The sequence below is a fragment of the Dendropsophus ebraccatus genome, chromosome 13, assembly GCF_027789765.1.
Source record: "Dendropsophus ebraccatus isolate aDenEbr1 chromosome 13, aDenEbr1.pat, whole genome shotgun sequence".
NCBI classification, from domain to species: Eukaryota; Metazoa; Chordata; class Amphibia; order Anura; family Hylidae; genus Dendropsophus; species Dendropsophus ebraccatus.
In genome coordinates, this window is record NC_091466.1 from 59057344 (window position 1) to 59073870 (window position 16527).

Sequence of the window (16527 nt, forward strand, 5' to 3'; positions counted from 1 at the left end):
ATCTGTGGTGTCAAACTTCATCGTGCCTGCTGATAGTTTATTATGGGAGTTTTGCAGCATGTGGCTCTTCAGGTTGCAGCACTACAACCCCCATCATATCCAACTGGCAGTTCATGATGAGAGTTGTAGTTTTTCAGCTGGAGAGTCAAAGATTGGAATACAATGATTAGACAATGACACAGTACAGTCCATTAATTATAGGGGGCAGTAGTGCAGTACATGTGGTGGAGGCAGTGACAGGGCATTAGAACATGGTGGCACATTAGAGTAATTGGATATAACGTTAGATATGACTTTGTCTGATCGGGTGAGATGGGGGGGCCCCAAGCTAAAATTTTGCACCAGGGCCCATCAGCCTTTAGCTACGCCCCTGGTCGTAGAGTTTGCTCTCACTTTACTGCCTTCTGCCTGGTTGCTAAACCATATATGCAAGAACACTGGCAGCGATTTGTATCGGCACAGTATATGGGGTAGATTTTCTCTCCAGAGTACCCCTTTAATTTAGCACTCTAGGGTAGGGGTATGAATTTAGTCTGTTTTATTAGTCTGATCTGAAGTCAGATTGATCTAGAGGTCGGTGATTTAGTCACCTTCTTCCATTGCCCCCGGTCCTGTTCTGGTGCTTGGGGGAGATTTATCAAACATGGTGTAAAGTGAAACAGGCCCAGTTGCCCCTAGCAACCAACCAGATTCCACCTTTCATTTTCCAAAGTGTCTGTGAGGAATGAAAGGTGCAATCTGATTGGTTGCTAGGGGCAACTGAGCCAGTTTCACCATGTTTGATAAATCTCCCCCTTTGTCTTTTTCCTGGAGTATATTCTGCACGCCTGATGGGTGGGGGGGGGCAAATCATGGCAGAAATCTCCAGAGAAAACATAGATTCCTGTGACGGCCATGTGGTCTCCACCAGATTTACTAAAAAGCATGCGCCTCTAAGTAAATCCGGCAAGAGGCATGGGGCCAGAGATCTATGTAAGACTGAGCTACAGGTGCATGTGTATTGTACTGGGTAAGGGCCCTTGCACACTACGGAAATCACGTGGATAACTTGCAGCAAATTTTGTGCGCACTCCCACCTGACTCTCCGCCCGTTCCATAGACTCCAGTCTATACTCGGGCGGATTCAGTCGTCCACCCCAAAAAAATGGCTTCACTTCTTTGGGCGGACGATGGAATCCGCCTGACCTTAGAATGGAGCCTATAGGTCAGGCGGAACTTCAAGTAGGAGCGTGGGGTGGGGGGGTGTTGGAGAGAGACGGAATCCGCAGCGGGTCGCATTGTTGCATTTCTTTGTTTACATAATTAGGCTAGGTTCACACTATGTAAAAAAATGGCCATATTTCATAACAACGGCTGTTGTTATGAAATACAGCTGTTGTTTTTACATATTGTGAACCAGGCCTTAGAGACTGTGGGGGAGATTCATCAACCAATCAGATTTCACCTTTCATTTTCCAAAGAGTCTGTGAGGAATGAACGGTGGAATCTGATTGGTTGCTAGGGGCAACTGAGCCAGTTTCACTTTACACCATGTTTGATAAATCTCCCCCTAAGGGTCCTATAAGATTAAGCGATTTTTCTTTCCACCGATTAATGACAACTGACTGCAAACGAGTGCTTTTGGGAACAACCTAATACACAAAACCATAGTTGTTAGTTACGATCGCAATAATGATCATTGTATACTCTAGTATACAATCATAATTACAAACTATGTGTACATACACCGAAAGATTAGCGGACGATAAACAATGATTTTATGGTGAGCTTCAAAGATGCGATCAGCGACATATGAACAAATTTTCCTTAGCCGTTGGATCGTTGCCGACATACACACAAGATTATCACTTTAAAGGGGTTGGCCACTTTATAGTAAAATAGGTCAGTATACAGTATTAGTAGGTGTACTCACTGTATATACTGACAGCAGCTCCCTGTGTACCTCATAGAGCTAAAATCAGACTCCCCTCCTCCAGGCTGAGCTGTCCTGCTCTGTGGTGAGCCTGTCTACAAGATGGTCGACATGGAGGAGCATGTGACAGGCTCAGTGGTGGACATGTCGGCCATCTTGTAGACAGGCTCACCACAGAGCAGGACAGCACAGCCTGGAGGAGGGAAGTCTGATATTAGCTCTATGAGGTACACAGGGAGCTGCTGTCAGTATATACAGTGAGTACACTTAAAGGGGTAGTGCGGCGGTAAACAATTATTGACAGAATAACACACATTACAAAGTTATACAACTTTGTAATGTATGTTATGTCTGTGAATGGCCCCCTTCCCCGTATCCCACCATCCCCACCCGTGTACCCGGAAGTGTGGTGCGCTATACATACTTGTCACGTGCCGACTCGTCTCCGATCTTCAGTCAGCGAAGTCATCTTCGGACGGCCGGGCCGAATCCCTCCGAGCGTCCTGAGTGCCGGCCGCCCTCTTCAGCGTCATCAGATACTCAGCCGCAATTGGCTGAGCACAGTTTGGCTCAGCCAATCGCGGCTGAGCAGCTGATGACGCGGCCGCGTGATGTATAGCGCACCACACTTCCGGGTACACGGGTGGGGGTGGTGGGACACGGGGAAGGGGGTCATTCACAGACATAACATACATTACAAAGTTGTATAACTTTGTAATGTGTGTTATTCTGTCAATAATTGTTTACCGCCGCACTACCCCTTTAATAATACTGTACACTGAGCAATTTTACTATAAAGTGGCCAACCCCTTTAAATTCCAGCAATAAGGACTGATAGTTGTTTTGTGTAATACGGTACTTACTGATCGCCTGGGTCTACCTTGACTGTTTAGGCTTTGCCCATGTGATCAGGATTACCAGGCTTCATCAGATTGTTTATGACAAGAAAACACAGAGATGAAGCCTGGTAAAGCTGATGACACGGCAACACACATTGGTCATTTTAGACACAAACTGCAGAGCTTACCAAACGAAAGAAACACTGGGGGAGATTTATCAAACTGGGGTAAAGTAGAACTGGCTCAGTTGCCACTAGCAACCAACCAGATTCCACTTTTCTTTCCTCACAGACTCTTTGGAAAATGATTGGTTGCTAGGGGCAACTGAGCCAGTTTCACTTTACACCATGTTTGATAAATCTCCCCCACAGTGTTAGAACGCATTCCGAATGCCGCCAAATCTACACCCCCATTTCTCCTTCCATTTCTTTACTTTAACGCACATTTTTCTCCTCAATAAACATCTAAAAATGTATGCATTAACGTCGAAAATGTGTGTGTACATATATATTTTTTTGATTATTATTTTTATTATTTTTTTTTTGCATTATGTATTTCAATGGAAAACATATAATATGCACAAAAATGTACAACCAAAGTGTGAACCCAGACTGAGACAGATAGAAAAAACGCTGCATAACATCTCTGGGATATGCACATCTTCCTCTTGTCCTGCGGTATTTGTGCATGCAGTGCGGTACCGCTCCATGTGCTCGCAGGGCACAGGGATGGCGTGTACTGCGCCGAGCACTCGGCCGGAGCTCCCACCCCCGGCGGCGGCGGCGGGCGGAAGGAGGAGAATGGAGGAGGGGGAGTGCCCGGGCGGCGCACGGAGGAGGGGGCTCTGGATGCGCACTCACACGGATGCTTGCTGCAGGATTGGCCCGGCGGCTCCGGATCGCTTCCCCGCTGTGTGCTCCGCGATACTTGGGCTGCTTCCTCGGATCATTCTTCCATCTGGATCTGGAACCGTACGCGGCTCACCATGCGGCTCTCCCGGGAGACTCCCCGCGCCCCGGCCGTGCCCAGGCAGCTTGTGATCGGTGCCCGGTGAGAGGAGGACAATGAGCAGCGAGCAGGAACCAGAGTGAGTGGAGTGCCACCTGTGTACTAGGGCTGCTGGGGGGAGATAGATATATAGTGTGTAATTAATATATATATATATATATATATATATATATATATATACACACACATTTTGTTGCTATGTGTTGATTATGTATACATCTGTTTAGTTGTCCATGATATAGGACTAAGCCACAGATCCATCATATACATTGGGACCCCCTAATAAAGTGTCACCCCCTAAGCGTAAGTCGTTGGCGGATTGTAGAATATTTGTGGCTTTGGGGCAGTTTCCCACCTGTCGTGACATCACATGGCTATAGGTGGCCTGGGACATAACAATGTCACCGCTAACATTCCCCTACTCAAAAACGTAACAATGAACTTATAAATATAAAGCCTAATGTAAACATAAAGGCATAAAATAAATAAAAATTAAAAAAAAAAGTGTCATTCCAGTTTCCTATTCACTTTGCTCTAATTGTAATGGAAACCACCCAAAAATAAATTTTTAAGGGGTATAAAGAAATAAAGTATTTTCGTTATTTGGGATTGAGCGTGGTCACATGGATCAGTGGTACGAATGAGCCGCCATATTTTTTTTTATGATTATTATTATAAACTGGATCTTGCATTCCTATAAATTGCTTAGACCCCAAAAAACTTATTTTTTTAGGCCATGTTTGTTTGTTGGTTAAAAATTCATTCCCATTTATGTATAGGTACAAGGACGGAGATATATATATATGTGTGTGTGTGTACATATATATATATATATATATATATATATATATATATGATATTGAAGTGACTGGTGGTCACGGTCCCTGACTGTGACATTGATTTTGGATGGGGCACTGTTGTCTTGGGGTTGACATTTGTGTTGAATTCTTGGGCCATATAGCTAAAACCTCAAATACAAAATAAAAATATTAACAAATCTATTTCAGCTATAGTTTTGCGTCCATAATTTTATTTTTTATTTATTTTTTTTAATCTGGTTATACACGTCAGTATTATCCATCAGTATTTAGTAGCCAAAACCAGGGCTAGAACCTGCATAGAAGAAAACTAGACTAGAAAGGTGTGTACTACTTCTGTGTTTTACACTTTAGTTTTGGCTACTATATACTGATGAAAGTTTCTATTATGGGATGAGACCCCCCCCCATCCTTCCTGTATAGGTGTCACATTGACTGTATTGTCAGGACATGGCCCGCCTGCTATCCACATGAATGTGTGTGTATATATTTATTACATATACACAACATTCCCAGCTTTACACTTGTGAATCATGTGTATCATGGTGTGTGATTCTATGTATACAGAATGTTACATATTATATAAGTGTTATTATTTACGACGTCCTCTATAATAGAGACTTGAGGCCATTAGTTTGAACAATGTATGTGTCTATGATGAAATTTCCCATGTCTGGTGTGTTCATTCATGTACACGGCTCCATACATGTTCTGGGTGGCGTGTTGCTGGGTGACTCATCCAGTCCTATTCCATTGCTTTCTCAGCCAGTAACATGCGGAGTAGTGATTGGTCCTTGCTAATGCCGGGGGCCCATCTGCTTCACGTCTGTTTCGGTGAATATTCTTTTGCCATTGAAGTGTACAGTTATTTGGCGTTCCATGTTGTATGGTATCAAGTCCTGTTATATAATCATATGAGTGATATCACGTCAGGTGTGTTGTGGGGCGCACGTCTATATATTAGTGTATATTCTCCCCAGTGGTGACTTTTCCCCCTAGATGGTGTGCTATGGCGGCTTCCTTGTGTGTATGTACACCCAGGCCCCTTCGTTCTCTATGTGCTCTCCCTTCTCAGTGCTCTGTGTATTCAGTTGTTTCAGCCGCCATGTTGTGCTACTGTTTTGTGAATTGCCCTCATTTGCATAGCAGGATCCCATTCATAAAATGCTCGGTGGCAGTGTTACCTTTGCACGCTGTGCCAGGGTGAGGGGGCGCAGTGACTGACAATTGTATGCAAAAAAAAAAAGACCTATTTAAAAGTAAAAAAAAAAAAACAGGGAAGCGTGCAAGAAAAGGGGAGGAGGGGGGCACGAGGGGGAAGTGTGAGCTGTGAATAGACGTGGGAAGGACTGGCGGACTGGACTGCTGCTTCACCATCGCACAACACGTACACTACACTCCTAGTCAATGGTGACTTCCCAGGGGTCATTCTCTATGGCTTTAAGGATTGGAGGAAAATTGCTTCATTTATTTATATATATATTTTTTTTCTCAATCACTCCTTCCCTCTCCTTGCTCCTTTCTTTTGACTTTTCTTCCCTACCTCCTCCTTCCTCTTGTCTCACCCCCTCCCTCCCTCCTTGTCTTCTCCTTTCTGGCCTCTCCCTCCGCACTCCCCTCCCTTTCTTGTTGACACAGCTATGTGGGAAATATCAGAGCAGGGAGGCTCTGGCGTCACGTGACCTCCCCCCCCCCCTCCTCCTCCTCCTCCTCCTCCATTCATAAAATACCTGTGTCCATTCACACTGCAGTAACAGTGTCACATAGGTTGTGCCATAATGAGCCACCTGCAGGGGGGGTTGTCTTCTTCCCTTTCCTGGGTGTGTAGGACTCCTTGGTGATCCCGTAGTGTATTTCTATTCACTTGTATTTGAAGGAGGCGGAGGAAGCTGTGACAAACACATGGGTTGTTCTCCATTTTCCTATTGAGGACGGAGCGTGTAAACACAGGCCGTGCACTCGGGCTGAGCAGTATTCGGTGCAGTGTATGCTAAACATATTGTAACACTTGCAACAACAAATTCTTTGGAAACTTCCTACAATTATTTTCACTTCATTGAAAAAAGAAGTATATAAGCCAGAGATAGGGAACCTGGGCTCTCCGGCTGTTGCAAAACTACAACTCCCATCATGCCTGGACAGCCAAAGCTTTAGCTTTGGCTGTCCAGGCATGATGGGAGTTGTAGTTTTGCAACAGCCGGAGAGCCCAGGTTCCCTACCCCTGTTTTAAGATTACAACAGGATATATGTAGAATAAGTCCCAGATTTAGAGCCAGAATTATTCTTTAACATTATTCACATACAATACACACTGTCATATCAATGAAGGGTGTTTACCAAGACCAGCGTATCAATCAATGTAAAAGAAGACACCAGGCTCGGAACCGATAATATCCAATGATTACAGATTCTACGCGTTTTGAGGACTAAATTGCCTTCTTCATCAGGCATAAAATTATTTCATAAAAGCATGTATTTATAATAAAAACATGCTTGATATCCCTTGATATCAGTCAATGTTAAAAGAAAAAGCCACGGGCTTGGAAAAAAATTCACATAATTTTGTATTATGTATTATTATAAATACATGCTTTTATGAAATGATTTTATGCCTGATGAAAAGGGCAGTTTAGTCCTCAAAACGCGTAGCATCTGTAGTTATTGGATATTATTATTTCCAAGCCCGGTGTCGTCTTTTACATTGACTGATACACTGGTCTTGGTAAATACCCTTGATATCCGTCAATGTGAAAGAAGACATCGGGCTTGGAACCAATAATATCCAATGTTTACAGATGCTACACGTTTCTAGGACTAAACTGCCCTCTTCATCTGGTCTCCATATAAAAAAAAAATTCACATAAGCAAGTAGTTATGCTTTTATGAAATAATTTTATGCCTGATGATGAGGGCAGTTTAGTCCTGGAAACGCGTAGAAACCTGTAATAAAAGAACCTTTAAATATTATTGTTTTGATGCCCAGGTCTTCCTCTACATTGCCTGAGTCCGGCCCAGAGGGATTTATGCCATTCATATCCACCATCTTTCTCCATGTTGGTTCCTGCATTCTGTTCTCTGCAGTATACAGTATAATATTAGGTGGTATATGTTGGCCATAATCTCCCTGTAGAAGTCAGTGGAGTTTTGCATATTTCCAGACTCAAAATTTGAGATACACTAAACCACATTCACCTCCTCTTCATACCCCATCGATTGTGGAAGGAGGGGTCCAAAATGTAGATGAGCGATTCTCGAGCACACTTGGGTCTGTTAAAATCCAAGCATGCGGCATTTGATTACCAGTGGCTGAAAAAGTTGGATGCAGCCCTAGGAAGTCCTGGAAAACATAGATACAGCTATAGGCCATGGGCTGTATCCATGTTTTTCAGGCAGCATTATGGCACTTTTACAGGGAGCCATAATTCGCACGATTAACGATTTTGAATGAACCATGTGTTTTTTTATAACGATCAGTGTTTAGACGGAACGATACATCGTACGGAAAAATCGGTTTGCGATCGCTTAAGCCTTTCTCACACATAGGTTAAATCGGTGAACGACTGTTTAGACGGAACGATCTGCGAATTTTTTGCGAATGACAATTTAAGAACATGTTGAAAGATCAAAATGAAAGATTTATCGCTCGTCGATTGATCGTTCACAGCGTTTACACGTACGATTATCGTACGAATCCGATCGTTATCGCGCAAATTCAAACGATAATCGTTCTGTCTAAAAGCACCATTAGGGTTGCATCCAACTTCTTCAGCCACCGGTAGTCAAATGCTGCACGCTCTAGTTCAGACGGACCCAAGTGTGCTCAAGTTTTCTCCATGTTTCCCGCTCCTGGTTTCGGGTAGAAGTACTGTCCAGAATACCATGGGGGAGAATTATCAAACTGGTGTAAAATAGAATTGGCCTAGTTGCCCCTAGCAACCAATCAGATTCCACCTTTCATTTTCGAAAGAATCTGTGAAGAATTAAATGTGGAATCTGATTGGTTGCTAGGGATAACCGAGCCAGTTCTATTTTACACCCCTTTAAAAAATCTCCCCCTATGTGAGAACCAAGCCTTAGGGTGCTGACAGATTTTTGAAACCAAAGCCAGGAATGGATTTGAAAAGTGGAGAAATCTCAATCTTACCTTTATCACCTGTTCTCTGTGTATAGTCTGTTCCTGGCTTTTGCTTCAAAAATCTGTCAGATAAATCTCTCTGTGTAAAGGCACCCTTAAATTCACTAGACTGAGAAGGATTGTTGATCCGTGGATTTCTTCTGACTTCTGGATTTGAAGCCAGAAAGGAATCTCTTTTTCTTTAAGGTTAGGAAATTTGCTTTCGCCTTATGGGTATGTTCACACGGCTAATGGTCTTTGATGCTGTGACCACACAGATTTGGGTGTTAAAAACCTTGCAGTGTCACCATCAAAACCCAGCTCCCATTAACTACAATGGGGGACGGAGAAATGCATGGAGAAGTGGTATGGCTCTTCTTTTCTGCTTAGTTACACTCTGAAACTTTCATTGAATTTAAAAGTTTTAGGGGTTCCCTCCTAAGGGTATGTCCACACTACGGAGTTCTTGCCGCGGATTCCGCCGCTTGTCCCCGCGTGCTCCTGCTTCACACTCCGCCCATCCCACAGACTTCATTCTATGGTCAGACGGATTCCACCATCCACCCTACCATAGAATGGAGTATGGGATTGGCGGAAATTCAGGTGGGAGCACGGTGGGGTGGCCTGTTCTGCTGCCGCCGCTCCTATTCCATGGGGTGACAGCAGCAGATCGCTGCTATCTAAGTCGCTTGTTCAACATCTTTGAAAAACAGACTACTGCATCGATCAGCCAACATGAACGATGTCGGCTGATCGTTGCCTTCTATTCCACGGGACGGTTATCGGCCGTAATAGGGCCTTAAAGGGATATGACCAGTTGACAATCCAGCCTAGGATGACTTCAGACTAATATTTAGAGGCTGGTGGCCTTCTCATTTATAGTAATTGATGGGGAGGGTTGGACTCCAGCCTGTAACTTTGGACGCAGATGCCTGGGCCGTTGATGCCAACTGGCAAGACACGTGTTCCCCGTTTTCCTAGGCCAAACATGAAATCCTTTTGTTTGACTTGTTTTAATACCACTCAGCCGCTCAAACGCGTAATTACACCTTTTATGAGGAAGAGTCATTCAACTTTTAAGAGCAATGAACTCCCAAGCTATGACAGAGACACTGGCTGGAGGCGCTGGTTCTGTCGCCAGGATCAGATCCCTGTAACTAGTAACCTAATCTCCTTGTGTCCCAGGCATCAAAAACGTAAAAATTGTCTTGAACACATGGGAAATGGAGCTTGAAAAATTCCAGGAACTGAGGAGAGGGGGGCCGTCCAAATCCTAACCTTTAAAATTACAAAGTGGCTTTTGAATTTGTTTGACTGACTCCTAACTGGAACATAATTGTTTCCACCCTGTTGTAAAAATGGCCGCCTCTAATCACCAGTGACCCCGTAATGAGGAGGGGTGAGGCAGCTGTCTGAAGCCGTGTGATCTGGAGGACAAGCGAAACATTTCCCCCACCAGAGTCTTGGGCTTTGTTCACACTCATTTGTGTCAGGGTTTTTACCAGTACCAGAAGGATGGCTATCTTCATCAGGGATATCTATCTACAGTAGGAACGCAGTACTACAAATCCAATCATGTTTGGAAAGCCAGGGGGTATCCAGGCGTTAAAGGAGTTGTAGTTTTGCAATGGCTGGAGGGCCGCAGGTTGTGCAGTCCTGATCTATAGGATATGTGGTGTTCGTGGGAAAACCCAATAGTTGATGAGATCACACATGTATTTCTTACAAGTTTGGCTATCTTAAAGAATTAAAGGGGTTATCCAGCACTACAAAAACATGGCCACTTTCTTCTAGCGACAGCACCACTCTTGTCTCCAGTTTGGGTGCAGTTTTTGTAACTCAATTCTAGTGTCTGTAGCCTAATTGCAAACCACACCTGACCTGGAGACAAGAGCGGTGCTGTCTCTGGGAGAAAGGGACCATATTTTTGTAGCGCTGGACAACCCCTTTAACTTTTGACATGTTAGAAGCTTAGATCAGGTTGGGACCCAAACTGGACGCCCGATCTGACAGGCTGTGTAGATTTACAATAGAGATCACCCCCTGTAATCCGTTGGACTAAGTGGCGAACTGGAGGGAAAAGCAAAAGGTTGAGTGCTTTAAACAGGTATGGATTGAGACCCAATTGATCCGGTCTTTATTTAAAGGGGATATCCAGTGAGACAGCACCACTCTTGTCTCCAGTTTCGGTGCAGGTTCTGTAACTCTAAGGGTAGCTTCACACACACCGTATTGCAGCGGATTTTCTGCTGTGGATCCACAGCAGATCCGCAGCTGACTTGATCTAAATAACTGAACACAGCATCAAATCTGCACCATCAAATTTGCTGCAGATCGGGTGTGTGTGAAGGCACCCTAATGGTACTTTAACACGGAGCGATCGATTAATGATTTTGAATGAACAATGTTTTTTTTATAACGATCAGCGTTTAGACGGAACGATACATCGTACGGAAAAATCGTTTTGCGATCGCTCAAGCCTATCTCACACATTGGTGAAATCGTTGAATGACTGTTTACACTGAACGATCTGCAAAGTTTTTGCGAACGATCAACAATGATTTGAGAACATGTTGAAAGATCAAAATGAACGATTTCTCGCGCGTCGCTTGATCGTTCGCTGTGTTTACACGGAACGATTATCGCTGAAATGCGATCGTTATTGCGCAAATTCGAGCGATAATCGTTCCGTGTAAAAGGACCATAAGAGCTTAAGTACAAACCACACCTGAACTAGAGACAAGAGTGCTGCTGTCTCTGGAAGAAAGTGACCATGTTGTAGTGCTGGATTACCCCTTTAAATGACACAAATGCTCTAGCTCAGCCATGCATACCTGTTTTTCACTGGAGTAAGAAGAATGAGCAGCTGTCACCTCCACCCATGGATAATCTCTCATGAGATCAGGCATTTTAAGATACATGTCCAATCCTTTTCTCCCCTTTACATTAGTACCAGTTAAGAGGCCTCCGTAATAGAGATGGACGAACTTCGAGCGCGCTCAGCTCTGTCTGAATCTGAACACTCTGCATTTGATTACCGGTGGCTGAAGAAGTTGGATGCAGTCCTAGGGAGTCCTGGAAAACATGGATACAGCCTATGGGTGTAGCCGTGTTATCCAGGCTGCATTTAATTTTTCAGCCATCAAAATGAAATGCAGAGCGCTTAGATTCGGACATACCTGTGCGTGCTCGAAGTTCGCTCAACTCTACTCCGTACACAGCAAGAAGTACATTGATGCCGTCATGTGGACTTGGCTATATGGTTGCCCACGACTGCCTGGCAATAGCCAATACCTAATAACCAGTATGCAGCAGTGACTATAGATCTATAATAGGGTCATGTGCATGGTATCTAGACTATGTATAGTTCTATGTATATTAGTCCCAGACCGCTGCTTATTGTTCTTTACCATCCACAGTGCTTTAATCATAAGTAACTCTCCTTTTCGTCTCGCTCTTGTTTGCGAACCAGACTGGTTTCCCAAAACCCTAGGGAAATGGAGTATGCTTTTTAGCATTGTTTAGCAGGAAATAAGTTTGTCTCCATATTTGGTGATCATTTCAGCTTTGGTTTGAACGTCTTACACATCGTGGCTTGTAGACCCCGCTGACGTTATCCCTCAGAGGAACGTTCCTGTCACCTAGTCACAGTCCCTGCATCCGTTGTGTCGGACGGACTTGTACAAGACGCTGGTTCTTAGCGCTCTGTATATCATTCTCGTAGATCAAAGGTGTCAAACTCAGGCCCTCCAGCTGTTGCAAAACTACAATTCCCATCATGCCTGGACAGCCAAAGCTAAAGCTTTGGCTGTCCAGGCATGATGAGTATTGTAGTTTTGCAACAGCTGGGAGGCCTAGGTTTGACACCCCCGTCGTAGATGAATATGCAGCAGTATACAGACCATTCTGAAGCCTGGGAAAGCTGATTGCTACCACAATGGAGGCCAATGGTTAATGATTGGATAATATGTTTACTAAAACTAGTAACATGGCGTCATATTATGGCCCTTTTCGAGTGTATGGGGCACTTTCTTAAAGGGGTTATCCAGTGATACAAAAACATGGCCACTTTCTTCCAGAGACAGCATGACTCTTGTCTCCAGTTCAGGTGCGGTTTGCAATTAAGCTCCATTCACTTCAATGGAAATGAGTTACAAAACCCCACCCAAACTGGAGACAAGAGGGGGGCTGTCTCTGGAAGAAAATGGCAATTTTTGTGTAGCGCTGGATAACCTCTTTAAAACAGAGGTGACTGAAAGGGCCCCTTTCTTCCCAGCTCATGGACCCCGCATGTCTCTGGGCATACACCCCAGTATTCAACAACTTTAATGCTGATTATCCAGGCTCGGTGGAGAAGCCCTTTTAGTGTGTAGGTTGAACCCATTGTGAGAATTTAGGCCTAGGCTGAAGTCGAAAGAGATCTCACTTCCTGTTTTCTTTCCCGTGGGTTTGCTGGTTACATGAATTCCAGCTTTGGGAAGTGCTGAGGGCTGGCTGAATGATGGAGACTCGATGATGGCAGAAAGAGGAGGCAGTGAGCGCTGTGAGTCAGTCTTCTTAGCCTGTGATACATACAGTTCCTGAAAACATAGCAGCTGCTGTGAGCGCTGAGCACGGCATGGCTGCACGTGTGGGTGGATGTTCTCCCCATCTCATTACTGCTTCATATGTTTCTGCTTGTGGGTCAGTCTTGATTCATCTCTCTGTGCTCGGTTAACTCTGCCGTTTCCGGATTGCTGTTTCTATTGCGGAGCCTTACAGCAATAGTGATACACTTGAGCCAATGGCGAGTGGTCCTGTTCCCCATTGTTGTGCACATTTGGCTCGGCATGACGTATGTATTGGAATATTTCAATATAGATGGTGTCTCTGATGCGATTTATCTCTAGCAGATTTAAAGGGGAAGTCCAGAGATTTGTTTTTGTTTTTAAACCTGGCAGGAGGGGGTGGGGATGAAAAGGAACAACTACTTACCTCTCCCCGTGCCTGCCTATTGCCATGCCAGAAGGTCCGGGGCCCCCGCCGGAAGTCATTTCCTCCCAAGATGTGATGGCGTCATGGCTCAGGGGAGCTCTCAATTGCTTTCACCCTTCTCATAGAGTTTTCGTCTGTATGAAACCAGCCACAATATTCTTGTGCTTGGTGCAGGAAACACCCAATAAAAATGTGTGAATTTTCAGTGGCGTGTGAATATACCCTAACAAGAATCCTAGCCACCTTGGCATTTTCTTTGAAATTTTTTTTGTGCGTACCTCATATGCAGGATTGTATTTGCTGTCTTTGATGGTAATTTAAGTGATCTCTAACTCCTCTCCCACAGGCTGTAAGACCTGGGGAATAGATCTCCCTTAGGGACCTGACTAAAACGTCACTTTTTTACCAAAAATACTAAAAACATACTCCAGTGCTCATGCGCAGGTCCATGCTTCTTGAAGATGCTGCCTTTTGCAGTGAAACATGTTGGGGCTATGTTTTTTCCTTTAAATTGCTACCCTTGGTGCTTTAGATGTATTATATACATAATTAGTGATGAGAATAACTGATATAACATTTTGATGCACCATGTGTTTTTAATATTTTTGGCAAAATTTCTTAGCAAACTTTTTAAGTAATTGAAGAAAAGTGAAGTTTTAGTCAGGTCCCTAAGGGGTTGTATTCCCCCTGAGCCTCACAACCTATGGGACAGGTCTTAATGGTCATATTGGACCCCCGACCTCCGACTTGAAGGACTTGTGATTGTCGCACTTATATAATCTCGCAAAAGAAAAATGAATTTGCTACTGGAATGGCATTAATGTAAAGCATCAAGCTGTATTGGATATAGCATTTATATACGTAGATATTGACTATTTTGTTGTACTTTTATTATAAAATATATATATATTTTTGTCAGTGCCACAGATTTGTAATGTAGTACTTATATTAAAAAATGTCCAGTCTTCCAGTACTTATCAGTTACTGTATGTTGCTTAGGCTAGGTTCACACTGCGTTTTCAGCATCCGTTTAACGGATCCGTTTTTTTTAACGTCCAGAAAAATAGGGTCAGCAACGTTTTTTGGTCCGTTTTGGGTCCGCCAAAAAAAACGGATCCGTTTTTTTTATAATGGAAGTCAATAGAAAAACGGATGCACACAAATGAATCCGTTTTTTGCAATCCGTTTTTCATGCGTTTTTGCAAAAAACGGATGCGTTAAACGGATGCTGAAAACGCAGTGTGAACCTAGCCTTATCAGTTTCTGCAGGAAGTGGTGTATTCTTTCCATTCTGGAGAGCAGGAGAGGTTTTCTAAGAGGATTTTTTTTACTGCGCTGGACAGTTCCCGACACAATGGTGGCAGCAGAGAGCACTGTGTCAGACTGGAAAGAATACACCACTTCCTGCAGTACATACTGCAGCTGATAAGTACTGGAAGACTGGAAATTGTTTAATAGAAGTAAATTGCAAATCTCGTATTATAGTGCTGCCCTTATATAAACCATATACATCTTGGGGGAGATTTATCAAACATGGTGTAAAGTGAAACTGGCTCAGTTGCCCCTAGCAACCAATCAGATTCCACCTTTCATTTTCCAAAGAGTCTGTGAGGAATGAAAGGTGGAATCTGATTGGTTGCTAGGGGCAACTGAACCAGTTTCACTGTACACCATGTTTGATAAATCTCCTTATTCGTTTCGTGTAAAAGGGCCTTTAGGCTTCAAGAAGTAGCCAAGGCCCTCTCTGTGTACTTTAGTATGGCAATTTATTTTGTACCTACGCTTTGCAGGTACAAAATAAATCGCCCACCACTTTTGATGTGATTTGTACCGCTAGCACGCTGATCCCCCTCGGTAATAGCGCCGTGCACATGAGCCCTTCCTGCCGTCCATTATTTGTATGTAATAAACTGCACACATGGAGTCCTGACAGATTACATAGGAAGCAAATCGGATTAGATTTCCATATGGGCAGCATACTATACCACGGGTCATTTATAGGCGGCATACATAGTGTGTTTTTGTTGCAGTGCCATCTAATATAAGACGTGTAGGTGACACAAGACATATCAGGATGGCACGTCTACATAATGGTTTTATTCCTCCTCCTCCTCTTTGTCTCTCTCTCTTGTAAACCCCGTCCTATCTGATGTGAATATTCCGGCAGAGTCTTTAGCGAGGATTTACCGTTTATTGTTTTGACCACGTTGATACAGTGAAAAGGATTTGCTGACACCGGTCTACAGGATTTCATGATCTGGTTAGTGCTCAGTCCAGCTGCCCCCACGCAGTTCGGCTCACAGTCTGCTTCCTAACTTGGCAGGGCATTTGCAAATGTTATCTGCTTGATAAATTTCTGCAAGAAAGGATGAATGATTAACCATTGGACGGAGGGAGCGGCCTGGACAGGAAATGACTGATAAGCGGTTCATTGAGTGCTGCTGCTGCTGTCGATTAACTCCTTCATGGCCACGCTTCACGTTAGTTCTTCTTGATTGTCAATGTGTGATCGTGAAAACAAGAACGATCGCATTATAAAAATAGGGCGCACTGAAGAGGATTGTCTATAGGATTATGCCCGCTATTGTCTAAGCTGTTTCAAGACTACAACTCCCATTATGCCTGGACAGCCAAGGCTTTAGCTTTGATAAAGAACCCAGTACGGTTTCGAAACGCGTTGTGTTTTAATGCTTTTTTTATTTATTTTTTTTTTATTTGTATAGCGCACACAGATTCCGCAGCACTTTACATAGTTTTTGCCAATTATTGCTCCCTGTCCCTTATAGGGTGCACAATCTAAATTCTCCTTTCTGTATGTTTTGGGTGTGGGAGGAAACCGGAGTACCCAGAGGAAACCCACGC

The 16527-nt window shown here is 43.8% G+C and overlaps 1 protein-coding gene across 1 annotated transcript in view; it reads left to right on the forward strand.

Moving 5' to 3' along the window:
* Nucleotides 1–3588: 3588 nt before the first annotated feature.
* The window catches only part of SPRED1 (sprouty related EVH1 domain containing 1), a 47129-nt gene continuing 34190 nt past the window's right edge, over nt 3589–16527 (forward strand). Inside the window, exon 1 of the mRNA XM_069949258.1 lies at nt 3589–3838. Within this exon, the coding sequence (XP_069805359.1) occupies nt 3816–3838 (23 nt within the window). The 5' untranslated portion in view covers nt 3589–3815. The remainder of the gene's footprint in view (nt 3839–16527) is intronic.